The sequence below is a fragment of the Ixodes scapularis genome, unplaced genomic scaffold (genome assembly GCF_016920785.2).
Source record: "Ixodes scapularis isolate PalLabHiFi unplaced genomic scaffold, ASM1692078v2 PGA_scaffold9__187_contigs__length_104089568, whole genome shotgun sequence".
In the NCBI taxonomy this organism is placed as follows: domain Eukaryota; kingdom Metazoa; phylum Arthropoda; class Arachnida; order Ixodida; family Ixodidae; genus Ixodes; species Ixodes scapularis.
Window position 1 is genome coordinate 60,985,659 of NW_024609884.1, and position 21,034 is coordinate 61,006,692.

The following is a 21,034-nucleotide window of genomic DNA, read 5'->3' on the forward strand; positions in this document are numbered from 1 at the left end:
GCACGCCGCTTCCGCAGTGGCCATTCGCGTCCCCTTAGGTCGCTCCCGCCGTAGTTTCGGAGCTGGAAGTCGCCAGTGAACGAAGGGGCTTTCCTTGAATCGAACTGCCGTGGCTGGTGTTGACGACCAACTACGAATCTCCGATCGGAACGTGCTGCGGCAACGAAAAGAAAACGAAAAAATAGAGAAGGTTTAGGGAAAGTTTTTATTTATTTATTTATTTATTTATGTTGATTGTTTTTTTTTTTTCTTTTTTGGGGGGAAAGGGGGGGGGGGGGGGGGGCTTTTTTCTGTGTTTCCTTTTCCGTTCCTTTCTCGGGGTTCACCATCGCGTCGAAAATCTAAACTGGGTTCCCTCGTGACTTTGAAGTAAATAGGGAGTTGGAGTAGACCGTTTTTCTCCTCCGCTACGGTAGCCGTAAAGAAAACGCCACAGCTGCGCATGCGCGCCGCCAGCCTTGTCTGCATAGTTCAAGGCCTTGTGGCGAATTACGGAGCGTTGTACGGGTGCTTAGCGGGCTGCGGAAACGGTCTACTAAAATTTCCAAATAACTCGCCGCTTTTCATCTCGCACTCGTGCCCGGCGACGGCTGCACTGCATTCATTACTTCATTTCAAGCGGCGTTTTTTTTTTGTTTTTTTTTTGTCAATTGCTTTATATTTAAAAAAAAACAAGAAAGAAAAAAAAAGAAAACACTCCAGTGTACGTGATGGGCGAATTGTAATGTTCACGAACGGGACAAGGTTGGTGCGGCAATTGCGGGGCTCGGTGGCGGCCGGACTCGGCGGTAGGAGGCGTCGGAGCGCGTAGTCGCTGTCCGCGGCTCGGCCAGCGGCTGCGCCAGCCCCCGCAGAGGGCGACGCTGTCCGAGCGGGGGACGCGGTAGCGCGCGGCCAACGCCCCCCCACTGGCCACAAGTGGGCCAGCCGTCATGGGCCTCTGCCGGCCGAGGTCAGGCGCCTTGTTTCTCCGCCTGGCTGCGGGTGCCGCTCACCGCCGCCGGCGCCCAGCCCCACGGCACTCTCCGGGGGACATGGCGGCCGGCGGCGCCCTCTCGCGGGGCCGGCCGCCTTTCTTCTTTCCGCGTCTATAAAGCGCAGCGGGAAGAGGAAGCGCGAGTGCGGGCGGGAGTTCCCTGGCCGCGGCAGTCATGCGTCCACGCTGCTGCTGCCGCGCCGCTCTCGCGGGCCTCCTCTGGACGGCGCTGGGCCTGGCGGTCGACGGACGCGGCACCGGTGAGCCCAGACTTCGGCACGCGACCGCCGGAGCGCGGATGTCCGCGCCGCGGCCTGACGGCGCTGGGATTCGCACCTCGGTCTTCCTCCGGGGCCCGCACACCGAGGCGACGCGGGGTCAAGAGAGACGCCCGCTCCACGACTCAAGAGGAGTGCGGCCTCTCTCTTGTGCCCACCTGCCCCGTCCTGACTCCTGAAACAGACAATCTACACTGTGGAAAAGAAAAAGCGCGACCGTGCTTTTATTATTCTTAAATATGCTAGTGTCGGTACATACCCATTTTGACATATTCGCACCGTGTCGTGCTCTCATAACTAACGTTTCGGTTCTAAGTTCAGATGCCAGTGACGGCGACTTTTCGTTGGTCCAGTCTCAAATAAAGTCGACGTGACTACGCGTGTAGAAGCTATCTGCTTGGAAATCCGGTGGTCAGTGGTCGAATGCGTCGTGTGAAAGCAGACATGACACGCGACACATCCTAATCTACAGCTTTTTGAGGTGGTTATTATTTCGGTGGCAATCAGTTCATCGAAGGACGTTTAATCGACAGATCGTTGCATCGACACGCGATGTTCCATCGACAGGTCAAATTAGCTTTTTGCTGTAACAAGCTGCATGAGACTGTCGCCGCGAAGCGGCGTGTACGGGTCGGTCAGATGGGTAAATATGTTTGTAATGAGCCGTCACAGACTGTCGCCGCGAAGCGGCGTGAACGTCGGCCGGGAAGGGGAGGGGGGGGGGGGGGGGGGTTAACGCCCACCCCAATGATACACGCGTGATCAAATGTCCCTACGGCGTGCAATTCGCATAAGGAGTGTTGAGGAAACGATCGTCTTGACGAAACGTGTGTCCATGATAAGTTGTGAACGAAACGTATTTCCACGAAACGAGTTTCGACGAAATGATAGGGGCTCCTATTATTTCACTTCGATGGGGGACAGCGGGTTATTGAAAGGCAACTTTATACAACGGATGTCAGCCACCGCCATGGCTCCGAGGCCAAGCGCCGGCTTGCGCGGATCCCCAGGTGGCGGGTTCGAATTCCGGCCGAGGTGCACGCAATCTAACGGAAGCAATTGCGGAAAAGGTGTTGTGCGACCGATATTTGGGTTACACGTTGGAAGATCCCCCGAGGTGGTGGAACTAAATCCCCCGTCCTCCGTTGGGGCGTGCCACATGCTTGTTTCTCTCGTCCAGAGGGCGCGAGCGCGTCCTGGAGACGCGACCGTGTAATTCTTGTATCGACCGTAAAACGGCACTGCATACGATCATGCGCGACACACGCTGACAAGCGCACGTCACCATCTGTTTACGCGCGGTAACAAAATGTCTGAAGGAACTGCAAAAAGTTAAAACAAACAAAAGCAGAACGCTGCTCGCACTTTCGGTGTCTCATAAGAATGATCAGGAGCTTTTCTCAAGTTTTTTTGTTCTTGTTATTTTATTTCACAAAAAAACATCGTTCAATGAAATTCTGCGAGCTGAGCGTCCGCGAGCAACGTGGAAAAGCGTAAAGACGAAGAACCGAAACGCGACCGAAAGGTATTCCACAAAAATAGTCCCTGGAGAAGGGGAACAAGGGGGACAAAGGACAAACACAGCTAGATGACTGGTGCGCGACCGAAAAAATCCGCCGTCGGTCGCGCACCAGTCACCTATGGAGTTTTGTGTTTGTCCTTGGTTCCCTTCTCCATGGAATATTTTCGCCATTCTTGTCGAGCTCGCTTGTACTTTTCTCTAATTGCATTATCATCAAGATATTCGACTTTCTATGCCATAAGCGCTGTCCAAACTCGAGATCCACAGGAATATATGCCCTTTTGGCTGAGAAACTTACTGCCCCCTTTCCTGCGTTGAATTAAGACCATTCACACGACCGTAAAGGTATACCTTTAGCTAAGGGACCTTTATTCTCTGCGGCCAAACAATGAAGGATCTTCCGCGCGTGGCGTGTCCTCGCGACCCAAGAGCAAGGGCTGATTCGCCGATAGCAAAGGGACCTATGTTAAAGGTACCTTTATGTTGACTTTGTGAATGGAGGATCAGACTTATGTTATTTTACCAAGACGTACATGTTTCAAACACCAAAAGCATTGTTTCTTCCTTTGACAACCAAATCTCGTAAGAACTACTTCGCACGGCGCATAAATAATGCGCAAAACGTTTTTTTTTTTCTTCTTTTATCTTTTTTTTTTTGTGTGTGTGTGACAACGAGTATAGCTGACGGGATGAAACCCGCCAGTGCCTGTGTCAAATCAAATCAAAATGAGTTTATTTATTTATTTTTTTTTTTTTTTTTTACAAGTTGTTTGTAAGATATTTATTCAGGCAGGGGTCCCGGGGTTTCCGAAGAAAACTGTGCCCGTAAGACCGTAGGATAAAACTGACGCGTCGCCTCTCTCGCAAGTACCGACGTTTGTTGTGCTCGATGGTGGATGCACATATACCAGGACCGAGAGCTGAAGAAACTGCAGGGCGTCTTGATCTCTGGCAGAATGAGAACGGCAGGGAAGTTCTTCACTGGTACCGCCTCCAGTGCGAGCTTCTTCGATACCACTTGGGCGTCTCGTGAGCTTGGAGCGTTCACGCGCATCCCAAGCACGAGGAAAGAGGCGACGAGCGCGTCTGTAGTGGACGCCGGCCATCTGAAACAGACGCCCTGCCGCTTTCATCCTGGCAGTACTGCCCATGTACTGCCCTGCCATTGTCTTCCGACGGCTGCACGAGGCACGCGCCTCAGTGTGTTCTGGTGCATTCGTCGCAGACTTTATTGGCCACTTTATTGGCAGGTGTGGGCTTAAAGGGGGGGTCGCGGTATTTCTTAGTGATTGTATTTGAATGCGGCTCATAGATTAGACCCGAGCACTGCGTGAGCACTCCATTTGGGCTTGTTGTATTCGACAGCTCGACAAGCATTCGGGTAGAGGCCCGTGTCCGATTGCGGCAATGACGACAACAGCCGAACCATAACAATGTCTGGAACTCAGCGCGTGTCGTGCGTTTTGCCAACCTCAGCGCGTGGCTATGATCAAAACTGGAGGCATATATAATCGGCTGCAGATCACGTGGACGCTTGTTCTGGCTGCGAGTTGAGGTTGAAAGTTAGCCGCTTCCGGTCCAGTTCTCCCTTCGTTTACGTCCCCCCTCCCCCCGCTTTTTGTTTTGCGTATTACACTATGTCTGAAATTATTTCAATTTATAAAGTAATTAATTTGCCTTAAAGAAGGTATTTGAATAATTTTAGGCGCAATTCCAACCTACGACCCTTAGGTTGCGAGTTAGACACACTGCTGACTAGGCCACGCAGACACGCTTGCACGGCATTCGCGTTCCACTCTTAAATGTCTTCCTCTATAGATTCCTTAATTTTTTTATTGGGACATTTATTGCGTGGGGAGAAAAACGAACGCGTGTTTTATTGCTCGCAGACGTGAGGGATTCGTTCTAAGCGGTATTGGCGCAAAGTACGAAAATTGTGGCACTCATCGTAAAGTATACGTCGGGCTCATTGTTCTCCGTTTCGCGACTTCGAAGCTTTACTGGAGCCGCGAGGTATTCGCGATTCTAGCAAAACGGACGGCACCTGACGGAAAAGCACTCAGCTGACCGGAACAGGTCGACATTTCTGCTCGTCTCTTGTGGCTTCCCAGATTGCACGTTGTCGGCAGTTTCCGGTGGCCACCGAAGTAAAGCGAGGGAAGCTGCATTAGCTGTGTCCGCACAGCAACGAAAACGACATCCAGGAAGCCTGTGACTAACAACGACCTAACGAAATAGGTGCGCCTTACATTGCTTGTCACGTTGTGTGGGGCGACGAGTTCTCCCGGTGACTACGTCGTTGCTGGAGCCGCGAGTAGCCAACGTTGGCGTTCAGAGCAACGTTGCCTTTAACGCAACCTATGCAACCGCGTGAACCAGGCATTGCGTGTTTATTAACGTTCAGCAGCGCGGTATAAGGTACAGTAGCTAGTCCATTCATCGCTTCCCCGAAGAAGGCTATAGGCCTCGGGAGGCAAGCTCGCTTACGCCAACGCGCGGCTGCAGTTTTTGAACGTAATGGATCAAAATCAAGGCATACCATTTTGAAGCTGGTGCTTGTTTAAACCCGAGCGTTGTGGGTTGAGCTGGCACAACTTGTTTTCGGCCGCCATATTTGTCGACAGTGGCTATACCTCTATAGAGTACATAGCTCTACAGTTCAAGGCCTCTGAGATTCTTGGTGCGCAAAGCTCTTCTCCGACCATTTCATTCGTCGAGACAAACTAAAAAAAAAAAAAAAAAAAGACTCGCGGTTGTTTTTGTTGTGGTGGTGTGTACGTAAGGCATGACGACGGGACTCCCTTTTTGCCTGGACCTGGGTCCTTCCTCATCATTTCATTTCTCTTTAATTTTAGAAACAAATGTTTCGGATACGTCTTGAAGAAATCATCATTGGGCTTAAAAACGCGCTCGTTTGACCGAATTACACTCGCTGCATCTCACCGCAACACACATTACGTTTTCAAGGAAGCGGTATGTTGACATCCGAGTGTTGTTCTCTACCGTTGGGGGCTTAATTAAGTGTTCCTCGGGACGCCGTCGCCATGGCTTAATTCGCTATAGGCGGGGCTTTGACGGCTCCGGCCCTTTCGCCGCTTTGGACTTTTCTGCGACAATCTCTCCCACTGTTCGCTGATGATCAGGGCCAGCTTGCTGGAAGCCGCGTCTTAGCAAACGCTGGGTTAGACCACTAAATACGCTTCAGAGTAACGACACTTCGGCCATCTTGGTGTTTAAAACCCTGGTTGCCAGTCATCTGAGGCGTTATCTGAAATCGCAGGCAACGCTTTTCCGTCCTCCAGAAACGTTAAAACAGTTCGCGATAGAGCAAACCGATATCACCTGAGCTTCCTAACAACAGGAGTCACGTTTCTGAATTGCGACGATCGACAGTTGCGCCTGCTCTGAACTAAGCAGTAAGATGGCGGCGTCCACAAGAAAATCGGGTAACAAAGTGTCGATACTGTGAGCGCATTTAGTGGCTCTAGGCTGGGTGAAACAGAACACTGCCAGAGCCAGCGCACGAGCTGAGTGGCACTTGAATTGCGTCTCAACGCGCTCGCGCGCCTCTGCCTTTGGAGTGTTAGCGAAACTTTTGGCGACGTGCGCGACCGAAAGCGTCGCTGTGGTCGGCCTTCCACCTCTGCCTTCCACGATTGGCCGATCGCTGACTATGACGCAAGAAAAGGATTTATCATCGACGGAAATAAGAGGAATGAAGGAACTTTAATCTTGACGGTGTTGGCTGTGTTCCTCTGAGAGCGCAATGATTTCAAGCTTCCAGCATGCTATTTACAAACACCATCGAACTTGTTGTTTGCAAGGTAATGACGTCACAAGGGGGAACCGTAGGAGGGCGCCACTAAAACATCTCGCCGCTAATACGAGCTCTGCACCCCGTGTACTGTGTACACCTCTAACGTTTGAGATGCTAATGCTAATACGCTGCTCTTTGTTGGGCAAACGAGCGTTTGGAAAAGCAGGAGAAGCTTTTGCGCGCCAACAATCTCGAAGGCCGTGGCCAGTTGCTTCGGCTGCGCGGCACTTCGTGCAACCAAGAGTCGAGCAGTGAGCTCACGATTGTATCCTGCGCTGCGGAGCTCGTGAATAGCTTCCCGTGGAACTTGCGCTAGCAAAGCTTGGATCAGCACTCGTGCCACGCGCTCCTGTACCTCTGAGCCACAGAGTGTTGTCCACGTGTATATCGGAGCCATGGAGCAAATATGCGGCGAACGACCGACGAATTTCGCCCGGCGGCACGTTCGCTTTGCGGGCGGAGCGACGAAGTCACAGTTCTGACGTTACGTGCAGAGCGAACGCGGCCCGGCGAAATCGTTTCGCCATAAATTTCCTCCGTGGAGTCCAAACTTTATGCCGGCAGGTTGCATACTTGATAGTGGTTGAAGAGTCGACAGTGCACTTCGTAGCTCGCCGTATACGTAAAAGCGACGAGTCCTTTCGTGGGCTTCCAAGACATTTAGTGTCCCGACTGGCCACCACTATCCGGTGCGTGTAAATATCCCCGTGATGAAACAACAACGAAACAATGGAGACAGCGCCAACGTCTCCCCATTGATTTCCACTGATTAAAGAAAGAAAGAAAGGGGGCGCTTGGAAAGCGACGAAGCGCACGACGAATTCCAGGCGCATTCGGTCAACGTTCTTAGATCTATCAGTTGACAAGCCCCACGGAAGAGTGGCGTTAGAAATTGTTTTTTCTCCGTTGCTTGCACTCGAGCAGCTGCTGGAGGATGGCGTTATATAGCGCCACCAGCGTCAACGCCTCCACGGGCAATGAAGAAAAACCGCATTCAAACGGCGTTCTTTTTTACATTTATGTTTTCCATAAAAAAAAAAAAAAAAAAAAAAAAAAAAAAAACTACGATCAAAACCACGCTTTTACCTATTGGGCGGGCTGATAGTGAAACGAGCGCCACCGAGCGCATGCGCCACAAAGCGGCGCCAGGCGTTTGTGGGGCCGTTTGTGGTATAGTATCGCGCTGCAACATACCGAATGATGAGGTTGTGAGAAGTGCATGCGTGTATTGGCTTACTCGTATAAACTCCAAACTCTTTACACACGCGCCAGATTACAGCAGCCTCTGCTGACCTTCCTTTGTCTTACCGAGATGCCGAGCAACTGAAGCGGGCGTTGACGAGTCTCCACAAGGGCCTATGCTGGGGAGAAGAACACTGTAGAATCTAAGATGGCAATAACCTGTCCTGCTGTGGTAAAGATGAAGTAAACTAAACGAAAAAGAAAAAAAAAAAAGAAAACTGAAGGTCGCTTATGGCGGCGCTATGCACATCTGCTGCAAAGTGTTTATCGAAGGAGGTCAATTTTTCGGATCTTTCACGCGCCCCTGGCTAATCCTCCCTTCCCGCGTCCTACCTCCTGTCAGTGACAATATACCTTTCCGAAAAATTCCAGGACACCTCGCAGCAAGGGGAATTATGGGTATGATCAGGTGTACGCTAATGCCGACCCGAACGCTTCTTGTAATCTGGAAGCCTCACGATTCATATTCTCTTATCATTAGGAGCTCAGAACGCAGAAAAAAAAAAAAGTTAAGCTAACACGAAATTAAATTATTAACTACCCCATTTTGCTTTCCTTCTGCCTTGTTTGCGTTCAGAAATCACAAAATGTGAAACAGACGCCAACTTCGTCTTTGGTTCGTATGGATAACCTGATGTGCCATACATCGGAACGTCACAATGCGTGAAGTAGACGGTGGGGACTTCACGCATTTCCGGAAAAGTCTATTGAGGATTGCTGTACGCTAACTTTTCATGCACGCTAACTTCATTTGTTCTCGCGCCCTTAGGAAGCGTCAAACGCACGTTGAAATGCTCTCCTAAAGAGGTCAAATTAACCGTTCTTAAAACTGTCGTTAGGCAAATTTTGATTATGGATCCCTTTTTTTGGACCCATATCTAAAAAAAAAAAGGCATTAATATTCTCGATTCAATTCAGGCTAAGGCTGCCAGGTGTATTTACTATAATTATGATCGACATTCCTCACCATCGTCTGCTATGGCTATGACAATGTTGGGAATTGAATCTTTGTCTTTCTGGCGCACTGTCGAACGGCTAAAAATGTAAAAAAAAAAAAAAAATGTTAATGGGAATTATGTTACGCAGCGCATGAACTCCATTATTTTCACAGATATCACTCGCACCGGACGATCTCATCCTTTGAACATTGTTTTATTTCGATCTCATTTTGTTTTAAAAAACATTTTTTTCCTCGCGCCATTGAGTTATGGAACAGTGTTGATGAATCTAAACACGTACTTGCCTATGGTGATTTTATATTAGAAATAGGTAAACTTTCCGTGCCTCCATGTGTGATTGTTAAATCGATATTTCTAATGTTTTGTTTTTGTTTGTTGTTCAATATTGATTTATTTTAACCTCTGTTTTCCACCTCTGCAATGGCCTCAATTGAGGTCGCAGTATGTCCAAATAAATAACTAAATAACTCTTCAAACTCCTCGTGCCCGCCACGTTCGACAAGGGCAACTGCGCTTTCGGGCCATCAGCGGCCGTCTTGAGTTGCATGAACTCGTCGGTGGGCCGACTGACCCGTCGCCGCCCGAAGCAAATAAACACACGCGAAACACGCGCCCTTTTCTCCGGCGTCTTCTTTGCACGCTCCCTGCCGACCTCTTCCTCTCTGCATCGGGCCAATTCGTTTCCAGGAAAGTATTCTCCCTCTGCATGCTGCCATATTTGGCTACTGGGCTGTTCCGAGCGTGCGCCGTGGCTCTCGTTCGCCAAGTATTGTACTCCGTGCGTGCGTCGTATATCCGACGGACACGTGTCGGTTGGGTGTATTGAAAAAAGGTAGCGTAGTTTTTATGGCAGAGCCTACAAACAGAAAAAAAGGAGGCGGTGTTTCTTGTGGTGCTTCGCTGCAGACAATGAGGGCCATATTCGGCTGATTAAATTGAGACGAACCTCGTTCCCTCACTCATCCCCTGGCCGTAACCAGAACGAGCCCACCTCGCCCCTCTCTCTCTTTTCCGGCGTCCCATTGGTATACGACAAACACACTGAGCCTCAGTATGGGCTCTGCAGATCTAACTCAGTGCCGATAGGCCTCTCGCGGCGGCGTCGCGCGTACTCATCAGGAAGCGACCTCGATAGTCGCAGCTCGACTGCAGTGGTACACCGGTGGGTGCTGCAAGGTCGACATGCCTGCTTGGGCTACCACACTGGCGGAAGCGCAGCTGGAGCGGCACAGGAGCTCTACAGCAGGGAATGCACGAGCGGCAGAAACGGGTGCCGCGCGCTGATGCCCATAGAGACAGCCCAGGACGCTGGAACGTGGACCTATGCCAAAGCGCCACGTCACAGCATGCGCGCAAGTAGCCATGGAAACTGCCGCACGGCGTCCGTTTTTGTCCCTCATGTGTTCCCTACTTAACGCTCTCCCTACGCTGACTCAAAAGTGGCCGCGCTGTTCGCTGGGCGATCGGTAGCGGCTCCTAGCGGACGCAGGGTGCCCACAGGTCGCCGCTTCCGTTCAGCGACGTCCTCTTTGGCTTCGCTACCCAGCGCGCGTACACGATTTTCTCCCACTTTCCCCCCAACCCTCCTAAAACGCTTACAACTAGGGCTGGGCAATTGATCGATTAACTTACCGATTAATCGATTAATGCTTTAATCTTGATTAATTTGTTTAACCGGTTAATCGGTAAAATTTTGACGAACCAAAATTAAATGAAAATGAAACGCTCTCACTATGCAGACATGGACGAGCACAGCTATATGAAGTGAAACATTTAGGTGAAATATTGACTTAAGGTAAACTGTAAGGGGGAAATTTGTAACTTCAAACAAGTGCAGAAGGTTACACATGTTCCAGCGACTTCAACGCCGTGCGAGTGTCCATTTAGCGCAGCAGAGACTATTGCAAACTATTAAAGGAGGCCGCTCTTGCCGGAGAATATCAATGAACATTTTTGCCTCATGAAGCTGAAGTAATATTATTTGAGTGTGAGTGTTTTTTAACTGTTCTCAACTGTATATCGAAGCTGATTCATAACGAAAATTATTGCGTCGTTTAACAAATATTCAGCAAAAACAAAAAAAAATATATGCAATTTTAATTTTTAACAATATCATTATACATGGAAATGAACGAGACCGATGAATCGATTAATTAATCGATTAAAGGCAGGCGATTAATCGGGTTAAAATGTTTAATCGACGCCCAGCCCTACTTACAACACTTCTTGCGAACGTAAGACGACCAAAGCAGTTTCAGCAAGAGCTCTGGTCCATTTGCTGTGCTCTGTTACGGGGAGCTTTGAGTGGTTCCAGAGGCGCTACTCACGCAACACACTTTTGTGTTCTCCGGGTCCATCAGAATGATCGAGACAAGTTTTAATTTGTTCGAGGATGAAGTGTGTTACGAGCCCGCTGTAATGAAAAGTTTCCCATTCTGCTTCTTCCGTGGGTGCGTAGGGCCTTGAATCTTTTGTGCTCTTAAAGTGCTAGGAAACCCTCCTGGTAACTGGGGTAATCGCGAAGGGAGGAGGTATTTTACGCTTTCTATTGGCCGCTGTTTTAAATTGCGACATCATTACGCCCGCTGTGCTATCCCTTGGTACTTTCGTGATATCGTGGGTACACGTGGAGAGCTTTGCCGTTTGAAAAACAACTGCGCGTGCCGACGGTCGCCTGTGGACTAAGTGTGCTGGACTACTCTCTTCACCCTTAAAGGGACACTGACAGGGTATTTATGCTCGCCGAGGTTTTCAGTTGTACATGACAAATGAGAGCCCAACTACCCAGAACAAAACCGCGGCTCGAAATTCGGTTTCTTTCCACCCGAAAACCGCCGATCGAGAACTGGCCGGTTTGAGTCGCTCTCACTCTCTTCTCCGTTGTCACGGGCTGTTTTCTAAGGTTTAGACACAACCACCAAATTTAATCAAAGTCTTCAATGACCCACGACTTTGATTAAATATTGTGGTTGTGTCTAAACCTCTGAAAATGGCCCGTGACCTCGCTCCACTCTGCTCTGCTCGGAGAGAAATTCTGAAGATGACGTCTGCCGTTGCTGGCTTCAGACCACCTTGCTTCAGACGCTACGTTCGTGCGTTCATTTACAAAGAAGACGCTTCGTTTCCATGGTGATGCTGACTATAGCAGACGGACTTTATTGAGTGGAAGGAGACGGTGAGGTGGCAACATCTGGTGCGTACTTGGGCTCTTTCGTCGTGCTTTTCAATGGGCGGAACGTGAAAAAAAGAGTCCGAAATGAGAATTTAACGCAGATGGCTGATTTCATCCAGCGCCTAATATTTTGACTAGCTTTACACGAAAAGTACGAGGGGTTATCAATAAGTCTTGCCTCCTCGCCTGTAACATTTTTTACTCAGTAATGGAATTGAAAAATGTTGCATTCGAGTGAAAGTTTTGAATGTCCTCTTTTCCAGGAGCACGTAACTTTTACATACTTCAGCTATACCGCTGCACTACTCTCCGCATGCTGTCGTAGATGATCGAGGGTGGCTGTTGACGACAACAACGGCGTACTGCATCGGTAACCTCGTCGTCGGACGCAAACCCTGTACCATTCAGATGTACCTTTCTCTTAGAAAACAGCCAAAAGTCTGATGGCGCGAGGTCCGGGCTGTAAGGTGAACGAGGCAAAACATCTCAGAACTGTAGCTCTTCCACAGCGCGACGTTGGTCTCGTCAACAGCCGCTCCTCAATCGTCTACGACGGCATGCGTAGATTAATGCACCGGTAGTGGAAGTGCATCGTCGCCGGTGGGGACTATATTGAAAAGTTATGTGCTCTTGGGAAAGAGGAGATTCCAGACTTTAATTTGAATGTAACATCTTTCAATTCCATCACTTAATAAAAATTTGCAGCTTAGGAGGCTTTCTGACAAGGCGTCAGCATTCGTGGAACCCATCTTGCACTAACCTTCGACATGCCTAACTTTTAATGACTTATTTTCTAAACTAAACCTGCCGAGGTGCCCTTTTTTTTTGTTGTGATTTGGGAGATTTTCGTCTGTCTGACAAAATTAAATCTTCGTCTTGCACATTTCTGTGGAAGTTACTGCCACAGGCCGTCCTGAGTGAGGGTCATCTTCAACGGACTCTCTTTTCCACTTGAAAAGTTCATATCACATGAGCGAATGACGTTTTAGCGAACGGCGACATTTGAGCGAATCGTCGTTTTAGCGAATAACGGGGGAGCACGTTAAGCGCGAAACACGTGTACGACGAAACCGTCCGATCCGGCGTCCGACCAGGCAACACGACGGTCGGAGGCGAGGGTTTTCAACGCTCTTCGGTGCTACGAAAACCCTCTCCCCCCGAGGTCATTCCGGCAGTCCGCACGTCGGATCGGACGGTTTCGTCGTACATGTGTTTCGCGCTTTAACCCCGCGCTGCGCTTACGCCGCTTCGCGGCGACAGTGTTTGGCGGCTCATTACAAAAATGTCAGCCTACTTGGCCCACCCGAAAACGACGCTTCGCGGCGTCCGACTATTCGCTAAAGTGTCATTCGGTGGAACGTGGGCGTTCGCAAAAGCGTCATTCGATCAAATGAATGGCTCGTCCCCCCCCCCCCCCCCCCCCCCCCCCCCCCGCTTTAACGGCTTGCTCCAAAATGTTCCTTAGTAGAATGACGGAGCAGACCCACGATAAACTGCAGTCTTGCGTTCATGAGTCTCTTTTAATTTTTTCCCCCACTTTTTTTTTTTTTTTTTTCAGAAATGTTCTTATTGAGCGTTGCTCAGAATCTATTATTTTCTTACTTGATTCGCACGAGGACACTTCTGAGTCCTGACATCCTGTCTCTTCGAATATTAGACTTGCACTGAGTCGCAACTGGGCATGAGTAACCTTGAGACATGTCAAAACATGTCCAGACCTATTTAAACACGATTGCCACTGTCATACTCAGTCGTTTGAGAGCACGAGAAAACATAGAAGATCAGAAATTTCTTATAAAAGCTAATACAACATGTACTAATAAATTCAGTCATCCTTGATTAGCGTTTCGCTAGTTTGAGCACCAGTGGTAAGAACGCACTCGTCTCACACACAATTTTTGGATGTTACAGAAACAAAATGTGCAACACGGCTTACAGGCATACGCTTATAGACATGTACGCACAGAGAAACTCACGCACCCACGCACACCCGCAGTTGTAAACACATTTCTGTGACCTCTAAGAAGAGTACTTTCCAAGTTATTTAATTTAATGAACCGGAGCAGGCATACCACTGAATTCACTAGTGAGAAACTGGCTGGGCCACAGTAGCCTGTGCGACGCTAATTCTTGACAAACTATTAGCCCCGAGAACGAACACAAGCGTCGCTGCGGTCGCCGCGCCCTGATTGGGTGAGGTGTACCGTGACGTCAGGGGGAGGACTCCGCTTCGCATTCTCGTATCCGGTTCGCTTCTGCCCCGGTGTCCATTGTTTAGCCGTTGTGTACAGCAGGCACTTGTGTACAAGACGCTGGGTTAGGCCGATACCGACCTGCTTCCATACCCTTTATAAGCGTGCTTATCATTGGATTACAAATCCCGAAAGCTATCGGCGGAGGCAATTCCGCCGATGAACCTCTCTGTCGGTTCACACGGCACAATGCAATCGTGCGAGGGGTTTGTGAAGTGGCGGCGTAAGTGTTCCAGACGCTGTAATTCTGTCCCTTGCATGTTCAAGAGTTAGGAGAATATTACACCTCGATTTGCAGGCATTTCAAATGGCGTTTATATCAAAGGCCTTTGGGCGGTCGGCAAATTCGCTGGCGACCCCGACTCTGCGCGTGCCAGTTCTGCATGCGCTGGTTCGCAGATGTTTTAAAGGCCCTGAGTCTGAAGGCCTTTGAAGTACTCGTGGAACAGGGTTGTTTTACATCAATGTAGCTTCTTCGTGAATTAATGATATAGTTCGTACACGTATGCAGGCATGTTTTATTTGTTAGAAGATGCACCATTACTGGAAATTAGTTTGTATGGTAGTAGGAAACACGGCCGAATTGCCCCCTAGTCGCTTGTATGAGATGTATTGAACTGCCCAAAATATACACATCAATAGTACCGTAATTTAGAATGTTTATTCTTTTTCCTGGCATTCTTTCTTTATTCCAGCCTTGTGTATTCAGAAAAAAGACCGTTTAGTTTGAATTGCCATTTCCAATTAAAAGAGACACTGCTGCATGTCCCCAAAAAGCTTCCTCAGCCTCCAAACTCCCTACAGCTGGACTCTCTGACAGCAGAGGAAGCAGGAGGAACAGCAAGCATTCGAACAACTGTCCATTGGTAGATGCTGCAGTAGCAGCAGAAAATGTAGAACCTAAAAAGGATGACAGTTTGCGTGAGAAAAGCTTCTGGTATTTTAGCTTTAGTACAATTTGATTTAGCTAAAATCTCAATTTTAGAGCCCAAGGAACTAATAACGGTCTAGACACCTTCGCTTGCGTTTGTTGTACATTACCTGAGGAATGATATAAACAAGTCCACAGATACCACCAGTGTAGTCCATTGAAATACTATCCGAATGCAACAAAAGTCAAATACGAGCAATGTATATAAATAAATGTTCCTTCTCTCTTTGCTTTGCCCCTGCACTTGGGCTGTCTCACTTGTGATTCTCTCTTCATGGCCCAGACTATATTTAACGTGTTGCTTGAGCAGCATGCAGCTTTTCTGCTTCGGTGTTTTTGTTTAAAAACAGATAAAAAAAAAGAAATATTATAATAACCTGTCAATTCATTCAGACGATCAGCAGCATTGATAGTGTGAGTTGTAAATCGAAAATGATGCTCTTACAATTGTGGCCGTATTTCTTCCTTTACATATACCAGCTGCGATTCATGTGTTGACTGCCCTGTCTACCATGCCTGAAATGTTGGTTGAAGTTTCGCCCGCAGCTACAGGCAATACCTCAATAAAGCCACATATGAAAATTTACACTTGCAACAAAAAAATGCTCACAAAAAAAAAAAAATAGAAACGAGCACGCCGACAGGTAACGTCGTCAAAGCCTCGACAGGGCGAGCGGGGCGAGTCAGGGAAAAATTCTGTCCTCGCCGTGACGTCACCCCGGTGCGCCGGAAGGGGGCGCCACGCAAACTTCTCGGGGCTAATAGAGTAAACCTACGCAGATGAAGGAAAGCGCTCGCAGATATTTGTTGTCTCCTTTTACTTGCGCTCCAAAAAACTTCAGCGGTTTCATGACGACCCCGCTGCTGGACGTGTTGAGCTACGTTGAGCTCTCCAGTGGGATACGCCATTGTTATTCCTGGCATGTGTTGTTCAGTCTTTCAGTAAGGTTCCACCGCCCACAGGGGCCGTTAGAGATCGTCGGCATTGACCTTTTCAGCCGATGCCGACGATTTGGCCATTCAACTCGATGCGTGAAGACATCTCTTAGCCATGCAGTTGCGGAAGCCATTTCTTTTCCTTGCCATTGTTCTTCGCCACGGTGCGCCTCGACCCCTTATCGGCGATCGCGGACGCCCATTCACGGCCTACGCAGCCGAGGCTTTGCTGTGCGCCTCCAATATCACATAGCATTATCAGCCCCTCGGTGGGGTGTACAGGTTATTCCAAAAATGTACCTAAGATGCAGGTGAGCCTGGACTCAATAGAGTGAGTACACTGCCCATAAATAAAATTGACGGTTCAAGTTTCTAACGAGTATAGCTCGTTCTCGGAATTCACTCATCTTGGCTGGATTCATTACCGTCTCCGTCTGATCTGCCTTCTTAGCAAACCTACCCTCGCAATATTGATGAACACCTAAGATGAAATCAAACTTAAACAGTCATTCAAGTACAGTAACTGAATTACTGTGATTAAACTAATTTTCTTTATAATTTGTAATTATAATTCATTACTTTTGACTTGAGAGGGGATGAATGTTTCTAAGATAGCAAACATTTGTCAAATCATTCATTTTTCGAAACTCACAATTTTGAAGTCTTTGCAGTCCAGAGTATCTCCTCACAAAATGTAATCACTCAGTTCACTCTCTGGCTATTCTAAAACACCAAATTGCAAGTCTCAAGAAGCCTGATTTAAAGCATAGGATAAACTTTGAGAATGATTTCTTAGCTTTGCCTTTATTGTCAAGTGCCATCGCCTTACGAATGTTTTGACAATGTTCTCATGAATGGATTTCGGCAAACCTTGTACTGTTGTTTTCTGCAATCATGAACTGAACTATTCCTAAAGCTTTACTTTTTACCCCATGTTCAATAACTAAACATTATTTATCTATAACTTGAGGTAATTATTGTCCCATTTATTTCCTTTTAACATTTGTTATACGACACAATTTTATAAATATTTTATCAACAATTAGCATGTATGGTGGACTTGGGGAAATTACGATACGCAGTTAAAATAAAATTTGTTTACTGAGAAACCATCCTAGCGACCCGTAAGAAATTACCCAATTAAAACTACATATTTCGCTATATCTATGTTTTAAATCTAATTGCATCAGTTTTCGGAAATACGCTTGTGTACTGAATTTAAATGCGATATCTGAATAAAAAATAAATACATGTTAAGAACCCTTATACACGAACTCATCTTTGTTACGCCACAGCGCGATGGTGGCGCGTCGGGCGCACTTCCGGTCTGGGAATGTGGGCGGAAACTCCCATGCGAGACGTGTATTCCTGCGTTGTTTTGAGAGGAACCAGACAAAAAACCTGCCTTCTCGTCAAAACGCCGCGACTGGGGCTGTACCAAAGGAGTCGAGAAAGGTTTGAAGATCAGTTTTCGTGTGCTCGGTTAGTCCGAGAACGTGGACATGAGCTGTGAAAAGAGAAAACCAGACGCCGTCGGACCACGACTGCTTGGGCGGGAAGCACTTTGGGTTGAATTCACGGATGCTTGTGGTCATCAGATTTCTTTGTTTTGTTCCAACATGAACGCCGGAAAACAGCCAAGTTGTACGGACCATCTGCGGACTACGTTCAGTGCGTCTTCAAGTTCGAACGGCCGCCCGATCGTTCGAACTGTCGTCTGCTCTTTCAAACGCTTCTGCTTGTCGTCTGCTCTTTTATACGACGCTGGCCCGTAGATCAATTGTTGGCCTGGTACTTGCGATCAGAAGTAAGTGCAGGCCTCAAAAGACTTAAGTTTGAAGGTTGGTAAGCTGGCTCGTCATAAACAGTAGATACAAGGAGATGTTGATGATTGTTACCAGTGGTCATCACCGACTTATTATGCCTGATTCACTTGGTCCGATTCTGCTTGCGATTTTCAGAATCGACGTCGACCATCTCAGCTACGGTTCACGCTTTTGCAGCCCGAGCGGCGTCGCGACTGGAAATTGCGAGCGAAATCTCATCATGCGAATCACGCTTTAGCGTACATATATACTGCGGCGTCTACGCGGAATGAATCGCCACATGTCGCATTATTCACGCTAAGTTTTGCGGTGTAACGAGCCTCGGTAATTTCGCTGAGCCTGCTCAAGTAGTCAGGCATTGCCAGGAAGACGTAGAATCAATAATTTGAACGCGAAAAAGGGCAGGGCGCCTCACACCGACGCCGACAACATCGCATTTCAATGGTTTGTTATTGAGCGACGGCGAGCTTCTTGCGCACAATCCATCGCGCATGCGCGGCGCCGGTGGCGTCCGCTAGGGGCGCTCCGGTTTGTTTGTAAACATGAGTTGGTGTATAAAGAAATTGTATTTGCAATTTAATTACGTTGTGGCCTTAGTAACTGCAAAATTTCAATTTCAATTTCAACTTCTTTTTTTTTTTAATTCGCCATGCTGGAGCTTCGTTCTATAGAGTCACTGTCATACAAAGTTTCATTGAGCCTCTGCTATTACTTTTAAACGCAATGGCATTTAAAAGTAGCCGTGTACGCTGTAATTATTTGCGACAGCTGATACAATCCGCTCCACAGCGGCTGCTTGCAGTCACGTTCTCGCTTCCCCGCAAAGCACATCGTAAAAAGGTGCGAATTTTCGCCAGGTTTTCTACTAAACTTTTGTGCAGTTTTCGGCTATTCGTTTGCGGGTGTTCGTCTGCGGCTCCAAATGTTGTCTTAACTATTCCCTCGGGAAGAGGGAATAGTTACAGTCATGGTAGCCTTTCGACTACCATGACTGTAGTCAAAGCCGCGATTTGTGGCAGGTGTTGTGTACAGTTAGCGACGCCGCGGTGAATTGGAAAACGAGCAAATTATAGGAATAACTTGCGTAAATAAGCATTTATTTTATATCCGGTCATACGTGGTCGGCGGAAGATATAAATCAATATTTTCAGCAGTTGTTGTGCCGCGTGACTCCGGCAAATCCGCTGAGCGACATTGATGGACGCGAAGCTCGGTGTTACAAAATGATCCGTTTTTGACCGGTTATTTTTACGGCCAGCCTTTTAGTTTAAAAACTCATGAATTTAGCGTCGGCGAGAGGACTGTATGTACTCGAAATCGAAGCGCACTTTATAGAGCTCGTTCATTACATTCTGGGTTTTAATTCATAGTAAGAAAGTGATTTTACTCTCAGAGGTGGTTGAACCTGCAGCCTGAAACAAATTATTAAAAACATCTGTATGGCATCAACTGCAAAATGTAGATTTGGGATAGGTAAAGTGCACACACACACCCGTCGTATATATGTTCGTTAATCTCACATGACAACGCTTAAACATTATTTAAAACTGTTTTCGGTTTCTGTAGTTTCCTAAGTAAGCAAACTGAACGCCCGGAAGAACCCCTTACCATATTATACTATAAATACTATCGATGTTTAAGTCTTGCCGAACTGTGTGCGGACTCGAGAACCCTTAAAATCTATGCGTCGTAGACTAGAGGTACAAATATGTCCTATTCAAACGCACTGCTTAATATGACGAAACCATATATGACAAAGAAATGTTATTGCATATACAAAAATAGATAAAAAAGTTTATATAAAAATTTTGAAAAAGTACGTTTTTTTATTTTTAAATGACGTTGAATTTCCTATTTTTAGCATTTCTTCTCAAGTTACAGTGTTGTTTCTTCCATATAAACTATACCTAAATTAATAATATATAATCTTAAAATTGGCTTAGATACAAGTTTTTACTTGATATGTTTCATATGCCTTAAATAACTGTACATCGAAAGCCAGTTCGATTCGAACTTGGCCCATTATTGTCAAAGGTGCAAGATTCAAGATTATGCATATTATAAAATAAAATAAAAAGAAAAACACTTTTAGAGAGCTTTACTTCTTCTATACGACACGACGTCTTAAAGCAGTAAAAAGAAAAGTATAATTGTTGTAAAAAGAAAATATAAAAGTTTCGAGACTCCAAATGGTGTCCCTTAATTAAGCCAATACTGGTGACTCCCGCGAAAAGTGATCGAAGCGCCCCTGGCGAGCTTGGAGTCTCTGTAGCAGACGAATTCTCCACAACACACTGGTTTTGCCTATCTCCGTGCGAGATGACAAATGAAAGAAATATTGTCACAGGTATTCGCTGCTTTGAATGTTAAGAAATAGGTGCCACCTCATGATGAAGGACATTTTCTTCACGTGGGAAAGATGTTACAGCTTTCAGGGCGCAATTTTGGGGCTCTTTCAAAGAAAATACTCTGTCACAACTTATGTAAGTCAGGCAAAACACGAAGGCACCTTCGCCCTGTTATTGAAACAAGGTCAATGTACAAAAATTTCAGAACATAGCTACGTTTCAACTTTACTGTCCTTATCAATCAATTGGCATTGTTGTTGCAATTCCCATTTCTCATGAATGTCTTGTTTATTACCGTTTTGTCGAATAGGCAAGCTGGTTAATCCCGTTAAGATCGTCTCCGGTTGAAGAAGCAAACGACAATTTCGAACCACGTACACCCGTGAGCGATATGAAGGTGAACAGCCCTCTTTTTGTTTTTGACGCTCCTGAAAGTTTTGGAACAAGCTCTGTTCCAGGGGAGGGCTAGAACGCAAAGTTTAGACCCCCAAGCCACGTACCATTTGAGACGTTGAGAGTTAATATAGCTTTAGGGAGCCGTAAAACAGGCAAGAAATCAGGTAAGGTGTTCACCTTTATATTGCCGGCGGGTGTACGTTACTGCGATGTCGCTATGCTCTGGAAGAAGTCGACTGTGCACATGTACATCTGACGCTATTACTAAAATTAATAAAAACGGAGTTAAAAAAAAAGCAGACTTTTCGCGCGCGCAAAAGAAAAAAAGAAAAAAGAGAAGAGCGTCGTAGCGCAAATAAAGGTGATTTCGGTCACGTTA

General features: G+C 47.2%; 1 protein-coding gene across 1 annotated transcript in view; it reads left to right on the forward strand.

The window, feature by feature from the left end:
• The first annotated feature begins 859 nt into the window (after positions 1-859).
• Positions 860-21,034, forward strand: part of LOC8026290 — a 149,985-nt gene continuing 129,810 nt past the window's right edge. The window contains exon 1 of the mRNA XM_029982997.4: positions 860-1,236. Within this exon, the coding sequence (XP_029838857.2) occupies positions 1,152-1,236 (85 nt within the window). The 5' untranslated portion in view covers positions 860-1,151. The remainder of the gene's footprint in view (positions 1,237-21,034) is intronic.